Here is a 23,554-nt window from a genome sequence, read left to right on the forward strand (position 1 = left end):
AAATCAAAAATTTAGAGCACGGTTTGTTTTAAGCATTGGTTCTTTATTTTTTAAAGAGAGAGCGTCGTTTAACTCCGGGCGGAACACCGGCGAATGGGCAGGAGGCGGTTTCAATTGAGGGCCCGCCGAGATCGGCTTTTCTGAGTGGCTGCTTGTCAAATGCTGACAGAGGCAGTCCTCATGAATCACTCCGGATTGTGGTCATGTGCTGCAAGCCCTCGGTGAGCCGCCAAAGAGGAAGTGCGGCTTGTTTTCTTGCTCGGAGTTCCTCTGCTGTAGGAAGATGAGAGGAGGAGGAGGCAGCCGAAGCAGGAGGCCAAGTTAGCCGGGGATGGAGGCGCTCGAGTGGAGGAGCTCCCTGGGCAACGACACCTTCCCCTCCACTCTGAGCCCCGCCGTGCCTCCCTATGTGAAGCTGGGGCTGACCATTGCCTACACGGTCTTTTATTCCCTCCTCTTCGTCTTCATCTACATCCAGCTCTGGCTGGTCCTTCACTACCGGCACAAGAGGTTCAGCTACCAGACGGTCTTTCTGTTCCTCTGCCTGCTCTGGGCGTCGCTTCGGACGGTGCTCTTCTCCTTTTACTTCAGAGACTTTGTCACGGCCAATTCTCTCAGCCCTTTCGCCTTCTGGCTGCTTTACTGCTTCCCCGTGTGCCTCCAGTTTTTTACACTGACACTGATGAATCTTTACTTCACTCAGGTAAGGAAATGGCCATGTCTGGATTGTGCCAGATTGTTGTTTTTTTGAGGGTGGCATTCAGCTAAGTTGTACATGCAGAAATCATTCAGAAAGTCTTAGCTTTGAAATGGATGGACATGACTAAGTTATTAATTTAAGTGGGCCTACTCTGAGTAAAAGGTAGCCGAATCCCACCAGAGCACAAAAAGAGAGTTTCTCTGTTGTCTCTGAATCTCAGGGAGGGGGAGAAGCAAAGATAGCATCCCTCATGCATAAGAGCTTAGCATTGAATGAAATACCATAAGACATCCTTGTTTGGTTAGTATAAACTATAGTTCAACTTGTCTTGATTTTTCATACACCCAGAGCCATGTTACTTTTACACAAACCTTTGTTGCACACTTGTAGTAGTCAGCAGAAGTTGTCCTTGTATTGGATATGTGGGGGATACTTTAAAAACCCAACATGAAATGCTTAAGCCGATCCTCAAATAGATACTGATAAGGAAACGAAAAAGGAGGGAGGGAAACTGCTTCCTCATCAAACTAAGCAGGTCATCTGATTTTTACCAACAAAACAAAGTAAGGTTTTGCAACTCATGTTGTCTGTTCAGCAAAGCGTCTGGATCTCAGTTCTGTGATCTCACTGCCATAGAGATGGGTTAGTATTAATAAAGCTAGCTATCAAGAGATCCAAATCTCTCTGGCCATTTATATTGATTGCAAGAGTTATTTTTGTTTTGATTTCAGTCCTGTCAAGCGATAACTTATTCAAAAGTATGTGCAGGAAAATTCTTTCAGAGAACTGGTGTGGCGCAAGGGTTAAGAATGGAAGCAATAAGCCTGCTCTTTTTTACCTCAGCCAGGAACTTGCTAGATGGCCTTAGGCAAACTTCTCACTCTTTTCTCAACCTTAGTTCACCTTCTGGCCTATTTTGCAGGACTGTTGTTTAGAGCTAGTGAAAGAAATGCATGTGAAGTGAGCTTTAAATACTTGAAATGCACTAATGCTAAGCATTATTACTTAATTCCATTGAGCAATTTGATCATTTGGACCAAATATTTAGTACTAAACAATATTTTACTTTCCTTTTTCCTTTTTTTCTTTATATACAAACACAAGCAGGAAATATAAAATTATCAGCCTTTTAAAGAAGCTGGGCAGAGCAGTTGCAATATTTTATTAAAAATGCCATACAATGCAAAGTTTCTACAGGCTTTGAAATCTCAACTCATTTGGGATATTATTATTATTAATTTATTATTTATACCCCGCCCATCTGGCTGGGTTTCCCCAGCCACTCTGGGCGGCTCCCAATCAAGTGTTAAAAACAATACAGCATTAAATATTAAAAAACTTTCCTAAACAGGGCTGCCTTCAGATGTCTTTTAAAAATAGGATAGCTGCTTATTTCCTCGACATCTGATGGGAGGGCGTTCCACAGGGCGGGCGCCACTACCGAGAAGGCCCTCTGCCTGGTTCCCTGTAACCTCACTTCTTGCAAAGATGGAACCGCCAGAAGGATCTCAGTGTCCGGGCTGAATGATGGGGGTGGAGACGCTCCTTCAGGTATACAGGATCGAGGAACTCACTGAATGGCTTGTGCAGTGTTCCTTTACAAGCTCGCTTGGAACAAAACTTCAGTGGAGCTTATTTCCAACATATGTGCATAGGATCAAAACTTTATATTATATGTTATGTATAATATAATGTAACATTATTTATTTTTTAATTGCAGTTATTTAAATACCTCCTTCCAGGAAGCAAATCCTTCCAAAGAAGATTATAAGTAACATAAAATTACATTTTTGAAAAACAGAATAACCCTGCAAGTCTTTTGTTGAATGCAGATGAGATATTATACTGATAAACTTAAAAGAAGTAGCACACAAAAGCTAAAACACTGTTGTACCACCCCAATCTCTGAGCAGTGTGAGTTTCCAGGGGTTCCAGGCACTTATCAAGGGTCTGCGTTTCCTTGAGGAATGAAGCACAGTAGAGACTGTGGTATATAACACATATATACAATCTGAGCCTATGAAGGAGGGGTTCATAGGATTAATGCCCTGAAAGGGCATTGTTTCTGCCATAACCGCAGCCTTGGATTCCAGCAGAAATCAGGCATGGCTTTCTCCAGTTTGTTGCTTTTCTTCTGCAACAATGTACCATAACTCTGCCTTTGCCTGTTGAGGGAGGGGCTCCCACCCATTTGCAGTGTGAACTCCTTAATCTCCCATCAGCTCACCAGGAAGCTAGCTTTGCTATCTCCAGAATTTAGACTGTTTGATTAGCTTTTAACACTTGCTAGATGCAGGAATCTGAGGAGTCTGGCCTACAGCTTAGCACCCCAATATCATAACAATAAATTTGTGGCAGATTTTGCTTGTACAGAAAAGCTCCCAATAATACTAATAAAAGAAGAGTTGAGAAAATAGGTCAACCTTTGAAGGAGAACTACATAAAAGAATTGCAAGATCCATGATAATAAATCTCACACATGCTGCAATCCTGTGCACACACTTAGTTGAAAGTAATCTCCACTAAATACAATAGGGGTTGATTCTGAGGAAACAATACCGTATTTGAGTGGATGCTTCAGATTCTATACAGGAGGTGGCAAGTTTGGCTTGTAATTCAACATGTTGTCAAAGGGTGCCCTGTTAAAATCACATCTACGTTGTCACAGAAGACAAGCAAGGGCAAGTGTGGAAAGGGAGGAGAAGAGATCACTCTGTCCAGAGGCAACTTTCACCCAAATAAAAATAAGAAAGGCTTCAGATTGGTTATGCCTCACCATGGCGCCCAGCCTCTTGGGTGTGAAGGAAAGTCACTGAATACTAGCAAAAAAATATAAGTTTGTAGTTGGACATGTTGTAAAGAGAAAGCCCATAATATTAATTAGGATAGCTGAGCAGGAGAAATACATTAGGTAATCGGTTGAAATTATGCCAGTAAACTAACATGTACAAAGCATCGGCAAAGCAAGAGGCTATCTTGGACCTCATAGTACAGCTTTTGCCAGCCTGGCAGTTGTTTTGGGCTACAACTCCCACCAAGGCTGGCTGGGGGTGATGGCAAATGTCCACAACAGGTGGAGGGCACCAGGTTGGCATGTTAGTAGCATGTACAATACCACTGAGCAAGAGGAAAGAAAGAGGAACTCCAGTGCAGTGGTACCCAGCCTGTTTGGTACAGCAGCCCACATTTTAAAGTTTGCCCATTTCATAACCATTACTTAAGCCATCCAAGAAGAATTTTACCATAAATCCCTATTGATGTGGAATTTGTTAGAATGTTTATAGTGCTTACATAGTTATTCACTGTTGTGCTTATGGGAATGTAAGAATAACAACCATCTGATTAAAGGATATTGCTTCATGAGCTATAAAAAATCATTCTGAACACATATGATTACGTAAGTGTGCAGTCTGTTAAGGGCATTGAGAGTTATTACAAGACCCCTGGGTCCCTTGCAGAGCAACAGTTCCCAGAGTGGTTTAACAGGAAACCCTGTGAGAGGACTAAGGCTCTCCTAACAATCACAGATAGTGGGAAGGACAAAAGCCAGAGTTGAGAGTAAGCAGTGATGTGGACCAGAAGCAAGCAGAGAAAGAGAGCCATCCCTGATTTCTGCTGCAATCCAAGGCTGCAACTATGGGAGAAATAATAGACTTTGGGGGTGTTGATGCTGTGGATCCCTCCATCATAGGCTCAGGTTGTATAGTAAGTGCTAGGAGCCCCTGGAATCTCGCAACATTCAGAGGTTGGGGTGGTGTAGAACACTGGTGTCAAAAGTCGGGATACGTGTTTTCTGGAGAAGGGCCGGTGAGTGAGGTGTGTCTTGAGTCAAGATGGATGGAGGAACAGCAGCATTCCTGGAGCTGTTCAGGTTGATGCTCCAGCTGCAAATCTAGCAACAGGTGGAGCAGAGCCAGCAGATTGAGTGAATTATCCAGCAGCGAGACCAGGATGAGGCAGCGGCCAGCAGAGTGGGCGAGAAGGCTATGTGGAAAGGAAAGCGTGACTCCATGCGAGGTGAGGGCCCTACCAGAGGAGACTCTACATGGGGTTGAAAGTGACCCAGGAGCCCAGCTGCAAGGCACATAGATGGAAGGGGTGGCCGAAGAGATCCAGAGTGTGGATGGGCAGGACTGTAAGCAGTCAATAGCTGAAGGCAAGGGGGAAGAAGGGGTGCAGCAGGAGGAATTGGAGGTGCTCCCACAAGAGGTGGTAGACTCTCCTTCCCTGGAGGTTCTAAAGCAGAGGTTGAATGTACACCTGTTATGTATGATCTATCTAACATTCCAGCATTGCAAGGGGTTAGACCCTCCGGGTCCCTTCCAACTCTGATTCTATAAAGACACCACAGTCTCCACTGTGCCTCCTTTCCAAAAGGAAACACAGACTCTGCTTAAGCACCTCGAACCCCTGGAATCTTGCACTGCTCTTGCACTGATCAGGGTGGCATGCAACAGTAATATGCCCACAAAACAAAAAGTTGTAAGAGGAATTCATCATGCCAGTTAAGGATTAAAGTAGTAATTATTTTGGTTTTACTTTCCTTGTGGGTCCATAAGCTGGGAAACACAGCTCTAGTGCAAATCCTTCAGAGTCCCTTCTTGCAAACTTTTCAGGATGGAACCAGATGTTTTCCAAATATGTGTCTTTGTTGGTAAGGAGGGTTTTGGAACTTTCTGTCTTTCTCATTTTTCCTTGCAACCTCAGCCTCCATGACTTCCCCTCCCCACATAATTATATTTATAGTTTTGGAGCCATTGGGCTGGGTTAAGAGCTTGGGGGTGCTGGGGGGGGGGTGAGAGAGAAAAGCTGGAAGAGATGAACACTCACTCCTGCCTGCCACTTCTCTCCTGTAGAGTCCCTGTTTCACCCCCATATTAGGTTTACAAATGGAATGGAACTCCATTTTTGCTGCGTAATATGCCTTTCCACTCTGAGTCAGAGTGCTTCAGCAAGTCACTTCCATACAAAACACAGGATTTATTCTCAAAGGAACAGTTATCTTGATCCATTGGGTGAGATTCACTGCATAATACATCTTTCTAATTAGGAACAAAATTGCATAACCCGTCTAAGGATTTCATCCTTAAATAGTCTAAGATGAAGGAGCAAAGACACTTGTTATTTTCAGTTTTTCAGTATAGGGCATATGGAGGCCATTTGACTCATCCCCCCGTGGCTTTGTTTTGGTCTACTCGCCTAAGGAAATTGTCTGTCTGTCTGTCTGTCTCACAGACGGAGAGGGAGAGAGAGAAGTGTGTGTGTGTGTGTGTGTGTGTGTGTGTGTGTGTGTGTGTTAACCTATCTTTGTGATATCCAGAATTGCCACAACTAGGCCTGATTTAAATATTAAAACCTTCATTTTAATCTGATCCTCCTCACCCACTACATGCACGTCCTATGTTTCCATGCTAATGGGTCAGAGCCCAGTTTAAATGCAACGCCAGGTGTATGCAATAATGCTTGAGTTACATTCTTCCTGTACACCCAGTGTACATTTTATTGGGTCTTAGATATGCAATAAAGGGTACCTTAACTGGAGTAGTGTCCTAAAGGCTGCTGATTTCGAAGTGAATGGTTTTTGTTTCCTGCTCAGTGTTTAGTCTCTTTCAGCTTAGCTAGTGATCCTGAGGCCAGGGACGCGATTAGAAGGTTGTCGATTCGAATCCCCATGATGGGATGAGTTCCCGTTGATCGGTCCCAGCTCCTGTCCACCTAGCATTTCGAAAGCACGTCAAGTGCAAGTAGATAAATAGGTACCGCTCTGGCAGGAACGTAAATTACGTTTCTGTGCGCTGCTCTGGTTCGCCAGAAGCGGCTTAGTCATGCTGGCCACATGACCCGGAAGCTGTATGCCAGCTCCCTCGGGCAATAAAGCGAGATGAGCACCGCAACCCGAGTCGTCCGTGACTGGACCTAACACTCAGGGGTCCTTTTACCTTTAGTGATCCTGAGATTTCTCTGTCTTCTCTTGTCATGTGTAGCTTTTCCTCTTTGCTCTCAAAATGTATCTGCTGTCAGGCTGTGTTTCACACGTAGTTAATATGGAATGTGGCCGTTACTCAGCACAAAGGGTGCTTTCATATATGAAGTATGAATGGCCTCTGTAGCTCCCTCACATGCAAATGCCATTGGAAAGTCGATGCAGAAGCAAGAGTGGAAGAGAGGCATTTGTAATGTAAATGAACATTCTGGTCTATGTAGTTTTTACATTCGGATTACACATCATTTATGTTAAGTCTTGTGTATCAAAACACCCTTTTGAAAGAAAAGATTGAAGGTATAAGGGGATTAATGATTCACACCCATGAATAATTCTCCAATTCATTTTGGAAGGAATATGAAACAAGATACAATCCTGGATATCTTGTCAATTACTATCTGTATTATTTGGATATACAGTGGCCACAGTTTGTTTAACTTGTGTTTTGTAATTCTGTATTGTATACACCTTTCCTTGCACATGTTTACATTCACTGATCACTTTCATTTTATTGTCAGTTGTGTTCTTGTGACATAGGTATGTGAAGTGTTGTTTCCACATCCTGATTAGTTCAGTGATCTTCACAGGGGAAAAGAAAATAACGTTGAATAAAGTAAACAAGCAATCTGTGTATTCTTATCAGTTGTGTTTGCAACACTTGGAATTATGGTGATTCCATCAGGATAATCACATCTTTGACTTTTCAACGCTTATCCTCAAAGAGAAGTTAGCAAAGGTATTTCATGCTAGAAACAAGAAATAAGAATGCAAATCGGTTCAGGAAAATTCTTTCTGTAAGTATTCCTAACACATGTTTATACCATGGCCAACACATACTGGTATTTGATGCTGAAAAGACTCGTTGTTAAGATGTAATCTACCAGATGGAGCTGAAAATCTTTACAACTTTAAGCAATTTGATTGTTTGTGCCAGCCATATTTAAGCTACTTTATGGGACTGCAAACCCTGCTTTTCATTTTGGTATGAAAAAACTGAAGGCTGGTTTACTGCCCTAGGATATGGTGGAGGGTGCTATCCTGTCACCAGTGTTTTAAAATCATATTCAGCTGTCAGTCTGGTCAGCTTTTATATGTGGAATAGAGGAACCACCATCTTGTCTTTCACATCAGGCTTGCGCCATCTTGGGATAACCATGGGCCACCCACTATTTCTCAGCCTGGCCTGCCTCACAGGGATAAAATAGGGGGAAGACACCCTTTATGTTTTGGAGCCTAAGCAAATAGCATATTGTGTATCTACACAAGATGGGGCAATTATAAGTATCAATGCCCATTGTTTGGTGTTTACATCACCATATGAGTGCAAGAGAAGACATGCGTACTTTTTCCAAATGTTTGCTTATTCTACTTCCTGCCTCCCGGTTTAACATTGGAGAGCCATGCTCTTTTTACAGGTGTGTTTAGGCTTGGACTATTGAGATTAGCTGTGAGCACCACATTTTTACAAGGATGAAAACAGAATGGAGATGAATTAGAGGATAGTGATGAATATGAGTAACAAGTTTGGAACATATTAGCAAGTTTGTAGCATGTGGAAAAGGTTAAGAGGAAGTGGCACAGAATATATTTAGATCAGAAAAAATGGGGAATGTGCCAGTTCTCAGGTCTTTATGCATCCAGGTCTTTAAACACACTTTCTAGGGAGTAAGCCCCAGTGAATAAGCTGGGACTTGCTTCTGACTTGCATAGAACTGCACTGTGACCCTACCTGCCCGCGGACTGTCTCACCAGAGTGGTACATGCTCTAGTTATTTCGAACAGCGGAAGGGAACCCATCTGCTGGACTGCAGCTCCCATAATCTCTGATCATTGGACTATGGTGGCTGGGACTGGTGGGAGATGGGATCCAACAACATCTGGAGGTTCCCCACCCCTGGTTTATATTAAGTGTTTTTCTACTAGGGCTGCTTAGGGATGTTCACACATTACAATAGAAGAGGATAAATATGCACTATATACTTCCAATACAGTTGTTTGACTCCCATCCCCATCACTCCTAACCATTGCCTAATGGATACCACATTGGCTACTCCTGCTGTTAAGTATTTAGTAGGTACCTACTTTAACCCTGACTCCACTATTTTCTACCATGTGTCCACCTGGTGTGGAGAACACAGACTGAGGGGAACCACAGTGATCGGGTGGCGATCACAGGGACGCGGGTGGCGCTATGGGTTAAACCACAGAGCCTAGGAGTTGCCGACCAGAAGGTCGGCGGTTTGAATCCCTGCGACGGGGTGAGCTCCCGTTGCTTGGACCCTGCTCCTGCCAACCTAGCAGTTCGAAAGCACATCAAAGTGCAAGTAGATAAATAGGTACCACTCCGGCGGGAAGGTAAACGGCGTTTCCGTGCGCTGCTCTGGTTCGCCAGAAGCGGCTTAGTCATGCTGGCCACATGACCCGGAAGCTGTAGGCCGGCTCCCTCGGTCAATACAGTGAGGTGAGTGCCACAACCCCAGAGTCGGTCACGACTGGACCTAATGGTCAGGGGTCCCTTTACCTTTATCTTACTTTAACCCTGACTCCACTATTTTCTACCATGTGTCCACCTGAGGGGACTGAGGGGAACCACAGTGCTCTCAGCTGCTTCTTCATTTCTGCAGTTCACACAAAGTCAACAAGAAGGATGTTTAGTCATTTCACTTGTTACAGTGCAAAAGTGGGCATATGCTAAATATAAAACAGGCACTTGCTTTTTCTACTTTTATGTATAAAACAGCCTAGAAAAAGGACAATAAGCATTTGGGTTTCAGCCAAGCAGGCTGAAATTGCTCATCAGGAAATACCTATGTTCTGTAAAAGCAGCTGAGCATTGGGAAATCAACTTACTTGGGATGCAACAGAGGGCTCATCCATACCATCATTTAATGTGTCAAGTAAGCTTTATGTGCTTCCATTAATTCTTTGTTGTCCATATGACATTCTGCTCTTTGTTCTCCTTTTTGGAGGATCTCAGGTATTGGAAAATCCAGACAAAGGGACTGGAAAGTGTGGGAAAGCAGTGATTTGGAGAACATGATATAGAAAATGGAGATACAGGAAGCTTAGCATCCACATTAAACGACAGTGTTCTCAGTCCCACAGCCCAGCAAACGTCAATGAATAAGCCAAGCCTGCACAGCAAGGGCCCATCTCTATTAAAGGGACAAGAGAGTGCTCACAATATTTGAACCTTTAATTGTGTAAGTATAATATGCACTTTCATTTTTATTACAGGTGATTTTCAAAGCTAAATCAAAATACTCACCAGAACTACTTAAATACAGGTAAGAAACACCTTTCCTGTAAGGAATAAAAGGAAAAACAACCGTTCATTGCTGGCTGGGCCATATTGTAATACATCTCCATAGGAACTGTATTCACCTGCTAAAAGAAGTAATAATTACATGGCAACATTTTCTTGAGAGTTTTAGTGATTCTGAGGCACACTTTAGTCTGTTTATTGTTGGCATTCATCTGTCTCGAGAGACCATGGAGTGCACCTCTGGGGATGAAGTTAAACCACTAGAGATTCACAGTTCCTGTTGTGGCTCCAGAGAATGGTAACTTGTAACTGCTATCTCCTGCACTGTTTTTGCTGTAGTAGCACAAGCCAGGGCTGTGTGTATGGAGGTCCTGGGCTGCCCAGATGACAAGAGCCCCCTCCCGGCCTTGCTGATGTGGTCCAAAGGAAAGCAGAGCAATACATTTGGCACCAGCTTAAATGCAGAAGTTGCTGGAAGAAGGTGTGCAAGACACCATCCCACCATCTTAGGGACTCCACTCCTGAATTGTGTAGGGTTTGTTTCTTAGCCTTCTCTTCTTCTGAAGGGATCCTGCAACGTAGCAGGTAACACTTTAGCCTACCGTGCTTTGAAATAAGTGTTGGGCTTTTCTTTATGCATAGTATGTGCAAGCAACAGCAATGAACATGAGAGGACTGGAGTTAAATCTTGAAGGCCCTGAAATGCCCACATAAGGATTTTTTAGGCTACCACGAGCCTTGCCTCAGAATCAGGATGCCTTGCTTTTCCATGTCATGCCAGTTTTCTCACCCTGTGCCAGGATTCATTAGGGAGGATCCTAGTAGAAGCTGAGAGCCTGGGGAGAGCTTTTACACATAACACCTGGTCATATGCAGTTATTAAGACTCAGGAAAGACAGGAGGGAACCAAGAAGTTGCTTGCATTGAAGCTGCAGTTAATGTCCTCCAAGTTTACCTCTCCAAGTGCACAACCCCCTTGGAAGTGGGGTAGGGTATCTGTAGCCCTTCATTTGTTGTTGGACTACAGTGCATGCATGTAGCAAAATAGGTATGTGTGCATTGATCACCATTTGTTAAACATAGGTATGAAACATGAAAGGTGTAAAGTGTTTTCCAACTTGAAAATATCCACGGGTAGAGGTTGCCTTGACTTTCCCTCATGAGAGGCAACTGTGGTTCTGTTTCTCTGAGCAAACATGGGAAAGTAAGAAAACCTTCCGTTTCTGTATTTGACAGGAGTGTTTTTAATTCATGGCTTAAGCATATAATAATAATAATAATAATAATAATAATAATAATAATAATAATAATAATTAATAATTAATAATAACAAATTACTACTACTACTATGTGCCCCCTTGGCTCAGCACCCTGTGCAGGGAAACCTCCTGCAACACCCTAAATTTGGCACGGCTATAACCACTACACCACACTGGTTCTGTAGGGTGTTGGACTGGACTGCCTTCAAGGTAACTTTCCACTCCAACAACCTTTGGTTCTCTGTGGGTAATTTGAATCTATGGTGATCAAGTGACGTTTATAAATGGCAATAATGTCAGTTGCTAAATACTACTACTTTACCAAACGTTGTCATGCAGAAACTTTAATAATGGCTTATCATGTACTGCACACATGGCAGCATTTGCAGTGGGGAGTGAGCAGGCACCTGGTGGGCGAATGACAGTGAGATGTTGAACACAAGAGTCCTGTGTGCTATGTGGCCTGTACTGCTAGACTGCTGTCCTCAAGTGAAATGAAGAACTTGGTCCCATCACCAGCATTGCAGTGGGATTCCACTGCCACTTTGGTTGCCTTCTGTACATGGAATTGTGTGTTTTGGCGGGTGGTGGGCAATCTTCTCCTTTGCCTCAGGCAGCAAAATGTATTAAACCAACCTGTATACACACCTTTAAAGCACATTTGCCTCATCAAATAATTCTGAGTATTGTAGCTTGTTAAGAGTTGCTGAGAATTGTAACTGTGAGGGGTAAGCTACAGTGTCCAGAATTATTTGTGAGAAAGAGTGTGCTTCAAAGGTATGGTGTGTGCCTTAAGCTAAGGAACTATTTTGTCATGGAGAAACAATGAAGAGTTTCATAGCACCTTAAAGACTAGCAAATTTATTTATGGCATAGCTTTCAGGTCTCCAGTTCCCTTCATCAGACATGACAAGTTTTATCTTGAGTTACAGGGGTGAACATGGGGGGTGGGGGTGGAGAAGAGGAGAGTTACAGATTGTAAGACCAGAAGGAAATTAATTGTTGAAAAAAGGAGCTTCAAAGGAAGATTACATCATGAAACCATTGAATTACAATGAATCTACCAAAAGATTCATTGCTATCACTTGTGGCCTGAATTTTAAAAAAGGAAATCACACAGCATGAATTAATTAGTTTACCAATGCCAGAATGTCTGTGTTTTAAACAATTGCTTTGTCACTGGTAGCTGTTAATAACATAACTATCACCACCTGTACTTTCTGCATTTAATTTCCTTCTGACCTCAATGTTTACAATCCCCATCCCACGAAGCTATGTGCCTATACAGTATTCCTATAACTCGGGATAAAATTTCATGCATCTGATGAAGTAGACTGTAGTCCACAAAAGCTGGCCATTTACACTGTTATGTACAGCCCAATCTCTGAGCGGAGAGAGATTTCAAGGGTGCAGATCATCCTTTGAGTTGGGTTTCCTTGGAACGAAGATCATTGGAGACTATCATGTCTTTTATTTACACTGAGCATAAGATGGGAGAGCTCACAGCCTTAACTTGTAGCACCCTGCTTGTGGTTAACGCTTAGCTGGAATGAAATATTCAACGCAGCAATAGAGAAATTAAAATAATAATTTAATTGTCAGACAAATAAATGAGAAACACAGTGGTATATGGATACCAAAGCTCTGTCCACTCCAGCCCTGATGGCCAGCGCTTATATTCCCTCAGCCCAGCCCCCTTGCTCCTCCTTTGGCTGCCTCTGTCCAATCAGCCTGGTTGAAATTCCTATTGGCTGTTTGCTAGAACCAATCATAAAAGATACACCCATTTCCTATTACCTTTTATGGGAGACAAAGAGCTATATTTCCTTCTATCTATAAATGGCAAACAAGTAGCCATATATCTTACATTTGCCTCAACCAGGCACCTTAATTACCAGATAACCTTTGGCCCCTGCTGCCCTATTACCCTATTCACTCCAAAACAGATGGCTAAAACAGATGGTGCATGGTTTTTAATTTAAACAAAAATACAATTATTTTTTTTTAAAAAAATGAAAAACCATCTAAAAACATGTAAAATCATTTAGAACATACCTCCCAGTTACTAATTTCAAGCTTGCTATGGCCAGTTTTACTCAGCTATCAAATGCCTGGGTAAACAGGAATGTATTTAAGTATACATTCAGTATAGGGTGGTATACCTACCAAACAAACAAACAAACAAACAAACAACCTCTGAAAGTCAATGAGAGAGATGCACCTTTCTCACCTTGAGGGACAGCATTGTATAAATGAGGAACCACCACTGAGGAAACCCTGTCCCAGATGCCATCTATACCACCACCACCACCCCAATCCTATAAAAGGACATTTGTTAGGTGCCATAAAACTCTTCATTGCTTATGTGCGACAGACTAACACGGCTACTCCTCTAGAAATTGTAGTGGAGGGTATATAATAATAATAATAATAATAATAATAATAATAATAATAATAATAATAATAATATCTTTATTGTCATTGCCCCCTTCGGGGACAACGAAATATATTCTTGGATAACCCTGTGCATTTTATTAACACTTGCTAAAAAGGTAATCATTTAAAAAGCAATGTTTTCCTTCTCCCCATTTAGGTTGCCTCTTTATCTCGTGTCATTTGTTGTCAGTCTACTTTTCCTCCTGGTGAATCTAACGTGTGCCATACTTGTGAGAATAGAGAATTCAGAAAGGAAGATCATTGTATTGATCCGGGTTGCTATAAACGACTCATTGTTTGTGCTATGTGCCATCTCGCTCTCCATTTGTCTCTACAAGATTTCCAAGATGTCCTTAGCAAATATTTACTTGGAATCCAAGGTAAAGTACAACTTCAGACATTTGTACAACTTCTGGGGGAACTGTATCTTTGTGAGGAAAAGTGAGTGGTATACGTTGAAGAACAAGGCCCCATACATTTAAAGCAGTATCATATCACTTCAAACAGACATGGTTTTCCCCAAGGAAGTATCTCTAGTTCTGTCCCCACAGTATGTGACTCATGAGAGAAAAGCCCACTGTTTTTTTCTCTTAAGTCAATATGAATTTATGTTCATTTTATTAGCTTTAGGCTGCAGTCCTTTGCACACATACCAGGGAGTAAGTGCCATTGAATGCAGGGGGCCTTACTTCTTTCTGATGCCACTCCCCTCATTGCCTAATGGTAGAAGGCGGCTACTTGCTTTCCCTTTTGCGACAGCAGAATTAGGCTCAGAAACGACATTGTCCTTAAGTGCTTATGTTTTTACCTTAATTCTTGCCCTTTCCCCCATTAGTTGGGGAAAGTGATAGGGATTCAGAAAAACAAAATTCATAATATAATTCTTCTCAGTTCATTTCCGTAGCAAAGGTTATGGGCGGCTATCTCCCTTCCTTCTCTTCATTTCCCCTCTCTTCTTTCAGTGTTCCCACTTGTCGCTTTTTATTCAGATGTCGGCATTCCATCCCATGGGTATTTAATAGTCTGATGAGCATACCTGCTTTCCTTCCTGATCAAGACCCACCAAGACTCATATTTGGGAACTTTTAGAAAAATGTCTCTTGTTCTGCCAGACAAATGCCACAGGCTGACTTCTTGTTCTATGTTGGTGCTAGTCCTTCATGCTGATTTAGTTTCCTATGGTAATTTGGTTATTTTAAAGAATTTTATGTAATTATTTAATGTGCTTAGTCTCCCTTTAATAACCCCAATTGAACACAGTGGGGCTTCCTTCCAAGTAAACATCGCTTGCTACGATTTATTTGCTACTGTGCAATCCTATACATTTTTGATCAGGAATAAGTACTACCGATTTTTTTCCTAGGAAAGTGTGCACGGGATTGCAAATTTTCAGCATAGATGTTACTGCTTTGCTGTGACTTCTGGGAAATAAGGGTGGGGCTTGTCTGTGAAAATGAATTACCTCATGAAACCACCCTGTGGTGACTTGCGCACAGCACACTCTTTTCCAATGCACATTTCCATTTCCCCCTCTCATTGCTTGTGCCTGTTTCTATAAGGACAAACAATACGGTCCCAGGACATGTTTTGAGGTACATAAGGCCTGCACCTTGTAGAAGCTAAACAAGTTTGGGTATGTTAAGTGTCTGATCAGGAGAGTATCTTGGGTTCCATGATGGAAGAAAGGCAGGATATAATTGGAAAAGAAAAAAAATATGAATAATCAAAGTGAAAAACAGATTCACACATAGTTAATTTCCTCTTCCAAACACCTTAGCCCAGGGGTCAGCAAACTTTTTCAGCAGGGGCCTGGTCCACTGTCCCTCAGACCTTGTGGGGGGCTGGACTATATCTGGGGGCGGGGATGAACGAATTCCTATGCCCCACAAATAACCCAGATATGCATTTTAAATAAAAGTACACATTCTACTCATGTAAAAACACCAGGCAGGCCCTACAAATAACCCAGAGATGCATTTTAAATAAAAGGACACATTCTACTCATGTAAAAACACGCTGATTCTCGGACCGTCTGCAAGCCAGATTTAGAAGGCGATTGGGCCAGATCCGGGCCCCAGGCCTTAGTTTGCCTACTCATGCCTTAGCCTGACTGAGTTATGGTTGGGTAGTTATGGATAAGAAATCCCTGTTTAGTGATGTTACAATATCTTTTCTTTAAACAATTACTGCCACATCTAAATAGGTTCTCTGCTTTATTGGATTCTGTTTTGCATACATATTATGTGTCAGCACTCCTGTATAAATAATTCAGAGTGGCACTGCAGCTGGTTGAAATAATCCACCACCATACTCAAATGTCCTGGTATCACATCAATGCATTTCAGCACAAAAAGTAACAAATCAGGGATTTGGGGTCATAACACCACAAGTGGTAAATCTGTCGGATATTTGGAATATACAGTGTTCGCTCTTGCACACATGCAATTTAGAAAGTGATATTTTGGATATTACTTCAGCAGAAGCACAACAGAGCAATGATCCTTTCTTTGCAGGATTTCTGTTTGGTTTTATTCCTTCTTTCATGACACAGAAATCTACAGAAATCAATGAACTGACTGCACAGGGACTGACACATACACCTTTCCTCCATGGGGCTTAGGGCTGGGTTCATGGGTGAGGGCTACACCCTTCCCAACAACATTGTGAGTGAGGTAGGTAAGGCTGTGCATGTCTGGGCCACGGCTCTCCAGAGAGCTTCATGAGCTGAACGAGGACTCAAATCCAAATCTATATAAGATCTTAGGAAGCATGGTGTTTATTAGGTTAGAGAAACTGCAGTGTAAAAGGCCACATAAAACTGCTCTGTCTCAGTCGGTTAATTTGGGGAAATACCATACTGAAAACGCCAGCCATATAGTTCCATTTTTAGACTTGGTTGTAATAGGATGGGAAGTTTTATTTCAGCTTGTTCCTCCCAGACTACCATAGCAACAATGTTTTATCTCTAATGCAAATATGTACATAGCAATGATTTCCTCTTTTAAGTGTCGTCTGCTGTGTGTAAACTGTCCCACCACAGCTTTCGTGATCCTTTTTCCTGATTTCAGTTCCTTTAATAATGCCACAAGCCCTTGGATCAGCAAAGTGTCATGTGCTTATTTAAATGTTCTTGGTTCAGACAGACAGCTTAAATGTGCTTAAATCTTGGAAATTAGACTAGATGGGAATAAAATCTCAAATACTAGAAAGATATATCATTTTATATCCAACCCAACATATAAACAAACATCAAAAGTTGGTCTATAAGAGAGGCTGTGATCCTGTGCACACTTTTTTGGGACTGAATTCCACTGAACATGATAGGACTTCTTACTTAATAGCAATCCATAGTATGGCACCGAATTATTATGAGAACTCAACTGCAGAATGTGGGTAAGTATGAGCACTATTCATCTGACAGTACTAAAAGAAACTGTAGATTTAAACAAAACATCATCTGGGATGGTCCTAAGTAACTTGATGTCCAGCTATGCTATTCTCCTAGAATCATGACATTTCAGTGCTCACTTTCCAAGCCCAAATTCAAGTATACTAAGATGTGTGTATTAATCTCTCCTTTAGGGTTCATCCGTATGCCAGTTAACTACTGTAGGAGTGATTGTTATACTACTTTATACATCAAGAGCCTGTTACAACCTGTTCATTTTATCGTTTTCTCAAAACAAGAATTCTTTTGATTACGACTGGTACAATGTATCTGATCAGGCAAGTACAGTACTTTCCTGTGATATCAAGATTAAAATCATTCTTGCACTGATATTTGACTGCATAAAAGGAACGACCCTCTCCACCCATTTATATGACATGCATTGCAATTAATAATAATTTGCCACAAAGGGTTCTGCTCACGTCAGGCTGCAAGGTAAGAAATTTTTGTGCAGATCTATATGTAAGCTTTTAGATATCAAAGTTTTGTAACCTTAAAAAAAAGAGGCTACAGAAGCTTAGCTGGAGAGCCATTTATATGTAGGACTCATTTATATGCATTTTGTAGTCCAGGAATGTGATATAAGGAGGAGAGTAAGGCAGTAGAACCACTTTGTCCTGCAGAAAAATAATGAAATTATCTTGAGGAAACCTACCATGTGCATCTGCCTGGTTTTGGTATGATGACTTCATAAAAAAATAACCCATGGAAAAGCCTTAAGAAAGCATTCCTTTTAGGCCATAAGAAGCTCTATCTGCCAGCAAGTCTTAAGTCTAATTGGGCTTTAGATTTTACAGATTTCACTGGAGCTACTCTTGTAATTAAATCATCACAGGATGCCCAACCAAGTAGTAGCAGCAGCAGCATGGTGCAAGGTTCATTTGGTTCATAGGCAGAAAAGGAAGAGCTGCACTTGCCTGCCCCTTGCACATTCTTTAAAAAACTAAACAACTGGCATGCTTTCAAGTGACACATTTCGTATCACATGTAGTTTAGCCCCAATTATGATTCATTCCGAGAAATCCAACCAGGTCATTTTATCCACGAGTGACTCATGGGTATAACCCTTCCAGCGTGACTAAGAACTAGGCCAAAATTGCACACTGTGTCTCTCATGTTATAAGTACATCCCCAAAACAGCTTGTGGAAGAGTCCATCTACTTAGTTCAGCATGTTTAAAGTGCCCACTGGTCATGGCATCCTGACTAGTGGGATCTGCTGGTCAGAAAATCCCTCTGAAACCTGCCTGCCTGCATAGATGCTGGTTCTTTGTTTATTTGGGCCAAGAAAATTGTAGATGCATCTAGGCCATCTCTGATGCCCAGAGATGTATTTTATCCAGTTGATTTTCACAGAGAATGGTGAAAGAGTTGCATTTCTGCATTCTGCAATAGATGGGGTTGCTAGCAAATGCTGAATTTAGTTGTACATCTAATACATATTTAACTTTAATTTTGCAACAGGCAGATTTGAAATGTCAGTTGGGTGATGCTGGATATGTTGTATTTGGAGTAATCCTGTTTGTATGGGAACTTCTGCCCACATCCTTAGTGGTGTTCTTCTTCCGTGTCCGAAACCCTACAAAAGACCTAGTAAGTTATATTTTCCCCGCATTCAACATATGCCCACTTCTTGATATTCTGTTTTTTTAAAAGGAAATACCTCTCCTGTCCTACCAATGTCACATGTCCCTTCTAAAATCTGAGTGCACACATTCATTGATCAATACAGACACCACCCTTTGTTTTTGCATAATTATTCTTCCGCTCAGCCCATTCTGCTCTAGAGCAGTGTTTCCCAAACGTTTTTGGGCAACGGCACACCTGTTTACCGGGAAAAAATCTCGCGGCACACCACCATTAAAGCCCCGCCCCGTGACGTCAGCGCGCAGCGTCACGCCGGGAGGGACGCACAAAAGTGAAAGTTTTTTCCCTTCCCCTTGCCGGGGTGGGAGGAGGCAGCAGAGCGAGGGATTGAGGGACGACGGCAGCTGAGGCGGCGGCGGCTGTTGTGGTGGTGGCGGCGGCGATAGCGGGCGGAGGAGGAGCCGTCGCCGGGAGTTGCTGCTGCTGCTGTTGCTGCTGCTGCCCGGACATGCCGGCCTCCTCCTCCTCCGCTGTCTCGCGCTCCTCCCTTTTGCGCGCGCTGCCCCGCCGCTCGGCACCACCACCGCGGAGCCGCCCCCGGCTCGACGCGGATCCTCGCCGCCGCCGCCTCTCGCCGCCCGACTCGCCCGCCTCCCTCCCACGGCACACCAGCCGGTGTCTCACGGCACACTAGTGTGCCGCGGAACACCGGTTGGGAAACACTGCTCTAGAGTCATTAAAGGCGATTATTTCCTGATGTTAGGGGCTCTCAGCTTTGGGGGAAGGTGGCACAGGGTTGTTGGCTCAAAATATCTGGATTGCAAATATTTATGATAAGGAAGGATTTGCTTGCCTCATTGTCGATTTATTGTGACTATGAAATCATTTAAGAATTCTTCTTTTTAAAGTTACATTTAAAGCAGAAGTTTGCAAAATGTGATAAAGGAGAGGGGACAGATCAATGTATAGAGATTCACTTTATTTAAACCAGATTCTTGTTTTGCATACTTGTGTTCCAAAATCTTTGTATGTAACTGATGTAGCATATTGTTATTATTTTTACTTTTTCGTATTTCCCCAGGCTGGAAAATTAGAGAAATACACAAAAACATTTGTCTTTAAAATCAAAGGTTCTTTAAAAATTAAGATAAAACTTGGGGGGGGGGGGAATCATTTTCTCATCTTCAATTCAAATCCTAAAGATTAGCCTGCATAACCATATTAGAATGCCGGCTACCTCCTCCCACCTTAAGGCCCTTACAAGAGGAAGCCCTTGCTTTGTTTATCATTGAGCCTGATGAAGCATTATGGAGAATTCTAAAGCTTGCATACTGTTTTGTGATACTTTTTGGGCCAACCACAGTATCTCCCAAATATGGATTTTGGAATTGGATATTCTGGAAATTAGCCACTAGAGGGGAGTAATAGCAAAAAAATAATAATAGTAATACACTGTACTATATACCGGTATGTGACTGAAAGTTTATATAAGTACATAGCAGAGCTTTGTTAACAGGGAATTAAATAACAGTTTAAATTGCAATAGAGACTCCTTTGACTACGTTTGTATTGCTTTATATCTTATTTAAAGAAGATCCTCATAATTTAATTATTTTTTCTCTCATGACACTATACGGTTCACAATGTGAGACACTGGGTGAAAAAAGGTTTCCTCTCAAATCTAAGATGACAAAATAATGCCAAGCTAAGCCAGTTTCTTCATGATAACAATGAGCAAATATAATTCTGTGGCCATTTTAGTATGCCTTTTTTTAATTAAAAAAATGACAACACTGGTATCGTGAGCAACCTAATAGCTGTTGACTAGAAGATAGTTCAGTTGGTAGAGCATGCAACTGTTAATCTTGGGATTGTGCAACTTTGAGCAAAAGATTCCTGCATTTCAGGTGGTTGGACTAGATGACTCTTGTGGTCTCTTCCAACCCTACAATTCTCTGATTCTATTAATTTGGGCCCCTGTATTTAGTTAGGGACATTAGAGTTCAAAAAGAAATTGCAAAGATTCAATGTCAAATCTGATAACAAAAGACGAGGTAATTTGGGTATGTCTCAATGTAGAATGGGTGGCTTGTTAAATCAGAGTGTAAATTAGAACAGATAAGCCAGATCATTTGCTTACTAATGATACTCTCATTATGCTTTGGAAACTTTGCAAGACTTAACTTTATATTATCTGTTCCTGTTCACTCCCATCATTTCCCTCCAAGCAAAAGGAGAAGGAACAGAGGCTATATTCAGAAACGTTTACCAGAAGGCCAGCATGTAAATGAGTGCACAGAAATGTGAGACAGGATAGGAGAAAAGTGATTAGAATTCTCTGCATTTCTATTTAAAGACAGATGCCAAATCACAAAACACAGCAACGGGAAATAGGTGCAATGCAAAATAACTTCTCTTTCATCCCTAGACAAACCCAGGAATAGTACCAACTCATGCGTTCAGTCCAAGGTCTTATTTCTTTGACAATCCTCGCAGATACGACAGCGATGATGATCTGGCATGGAGTATATCACCGCACAGTATGCATGGCAGGTGAGGCAAACTGATGAACAGAGCCAAAGGGAATTGTGCCCAGTTGTGGCAGAATTCTAGCTTTCGTAGATTCTGTGACCAGAGCAGAGGTAATTTTCAGAATTTCCCCCTTTCTCCTGCAGTCCCTCCTAGGGTCCTCCTAGAGCAGAGTGGAGGGGCACAAGGGCTTACAGAGGGAAGGAGTAATTAGCCTAGGCTACTTTAAAGAGCCTTCTGTCAACAGAGGGACGCAATTGTACAACACCCATTAATTTCAAGGGGGACCTACTGATTTCAAATGTTCTACTTGGCTGTATTATGCCCAGTATTTTGCCACAATAACAATTTATTCTTTACAGTATTCTGCCACGCTTCTGTGACGCCTAGCTTCTATCACTCAGGTTTATGTGTGATTCCAACCTCTTTCTGTATACTCCATGGAAATTTGAGTTTCATTCCCCAATGTCCCGCATTATTAGATTGTCCAGGACTGGGAGACACCAGAAGAACAGGAATTACCGTATTTTTCGCTCTATAACACGCACCTGACCATAACACGCACATAGTTTTTAGAGGAGAAAAATCCGTAGGCATGCCACCCGTAGGCATTCCCTCCATAACACGCACAGACATTTCCCCTTACTTTTTAGGAGGAAAAAAGTGAGTGTTATGGTGCAAAAAATACGGTACTTCCTACAATTCATTATTCTACACAAAGCTGGGAAGACAACCAGCTAAACAGGTTATAAGTACCACAAACATGCAGATAAGTTATTGTTGGAATCTTTATTAATGTGTCTCATCAAAATATGTTGCGTGTAAATGAAAGTTGTACTCAGATTTAGTTTCCAGTACAATTGGGGATTGTCAGCATAGAACTCTTGATGACCTGGATTAACAGCTAAGTATAAAATTTAAGCCAAGCCACAGTGTTATGTTCTTGTGTGATCCTATGCCCCTCTAGCGAATTCCTTTCCAGCTGCAGCAGGAATTCATTCCAGGAACCACAGGATTGCAGCAAACATGTCTGCACAATTCCTCAAACCAAAGGCTGTCTAGTGCCTGCTTAGAACTTCACAGAAACACATGACCTGAAGTATTGTTTTATCGCCTATATTTTACCAAGTTAATTTCTCTTTAATTTTGTTTTCCAGTTTCTCCCCCGATTACTATGACTGGGGACATCAAACCAACAGCTTTATACCTCACATTGGATCCGTGCAGCAGGGTTATACAACAGAGATAGAACGACCAAGCCCTATGTAGCACCAAACCAATGTTGATTTTAAAAAATCAACATCAGTAATAAGGCACAAGTTACAGGGGCATAGCATGGCCCATGGAAAAACATAGGAGTAAAAACAAGCTATAGGTTTACTTAGTTAAACCATACAGGTTTACCATAGTTATATTTTCATTCCAATATGCCTTGCTTATGATGTGATCTTGCAAAGATTTGCACATGTACTTTAATTATACATAGGAGCACTCCTACTGAAGTCACTGTGTCTCCTTTTATAATGAAGACAAAATACAGAGGTGTTATTACAAGACTGCAGCTTAAGAGAAAATATTTGTATTTGTATTATTTTTATGTTGGAAAACTACTGCTAAAAATTTATAGCCCTTTTCTTATATTGTCACTGTTTATATGTACAGAAATAGTTTTGTGTCTCATGTTGTAATGCATTCAGTAGGATATGATGATGATGATGAGTTGTGACCATCATACAAACTATTTTGGCAATGTTGATATAAAAACATTTTTAAAACACTCCTAGTTCCAACAAAACATTCATTATAAAAAGTCTAATATTACTTGATGCATGTATGGAATGGATGACAAGTAAGTATTGCCAATTGTGATTAATGAGAAACTGCTGATTTTATATTCAATCTCTTGGGATCCTACCATGAGGAAAGAATAGACATAAAATAAAAAGCTTCCACGATACCTATGAGCTCAGCATTTGATAGGAGTTCATCATTTGATATAAGCAAACAACAGATCTGTATGTAAGCTTAAGAATAAACACTGTCCAAGTCTTAATAGAAAACCAAAAGTTTTATTAGTATTTATCACTGTATATAGTCCAGAGTCCATTTTTTACCAGTATAAGATATCTGTCCAACATTACTTGTGTTTGTCATTTCCAATTACTAGCCATGGCTCTGCCAATATTTTTCATGAGTCAGCTGAACACCAAGTGATCATCTAAAGATCAGGTACCAAATTCAGTTCTTTGCCTTTTATTGGTAATCCAGGCTTCATTTACATTTTCTGTTCAAAGTTGCAGGTACATTGGCGCAAACTACATTGTATATCTGTACAATGACACTTTTAG

At 41.6% G+C, this 23,554-nt stretch overlaps 1 protein-coding gene across 1 annotated transcript; it reads left to right on the forward strand.

Annotated features, from left to right (window-relative positions):
- The first annotated feature begins 203 nt into the window (after window positions 1-203).
- Window positions 204-23,266, forward strand: GPR137B (G protein-coupled receptor 137B). Its single transcript, XM_083496948.1, has 7 exons — window positions 204-703; window positions 9,921-9,970; window positions 13,801-14,023; window positions 17,226-17,373; window positions 18,559-18,683; window positions 21,106-21,230; window positions 22,364-23,266. Exons 1-7 carry the CDS (start codon window positions 332-334, stop codon window positions 22,473-22,475), a joined length of 1,155 nt encoding a protein of 384 aa, XP_083353074.1. The 5' UTR covers window positions 204-331; the 3' UTR covers window positions 22,476-23,266.
- The last annotated feature ends 288 nt before the right edge of the window (window positions 23,267-23,554 follow it).

The sequence above is a fragment of the Podarcis liolepis genome, assembly GCF_965112155.1.
Source record: "Podarcis liolepis genome assembly, chromosome: 3".
Taxonomy (NCBI): domain Eukaryota; kingdom Metazoa; phylum Chordata; class Lepidosauria; order Squamata; family Lacertidae; genus Podarcis; species Podarcis liolepis.

Bases quoted from the DNA above. Each gene is read 5' to 3' on its own strand.
- GPR137B (XM_083496948.1), top strand. From the start codon at position 332: ATGGAGGCGCTCGAGTGGAGGAGCTCCCTGGGCAACGACACCTTCCCC. The intron at 704-9,920 runs GTAAGGAAATGG...TTTTTATTACAG, and splicing joins TGAATCTTTACTTCACTCAG to GTGATTTTCAAAGCTAAATC. The intron at 18,684-21,105 runs GTAAGTTATATT...TTTCATCCCTAG, and splicing joins GAAACCCTACAAAAGACCTA to ACAAACCCAGGAATAGTACC.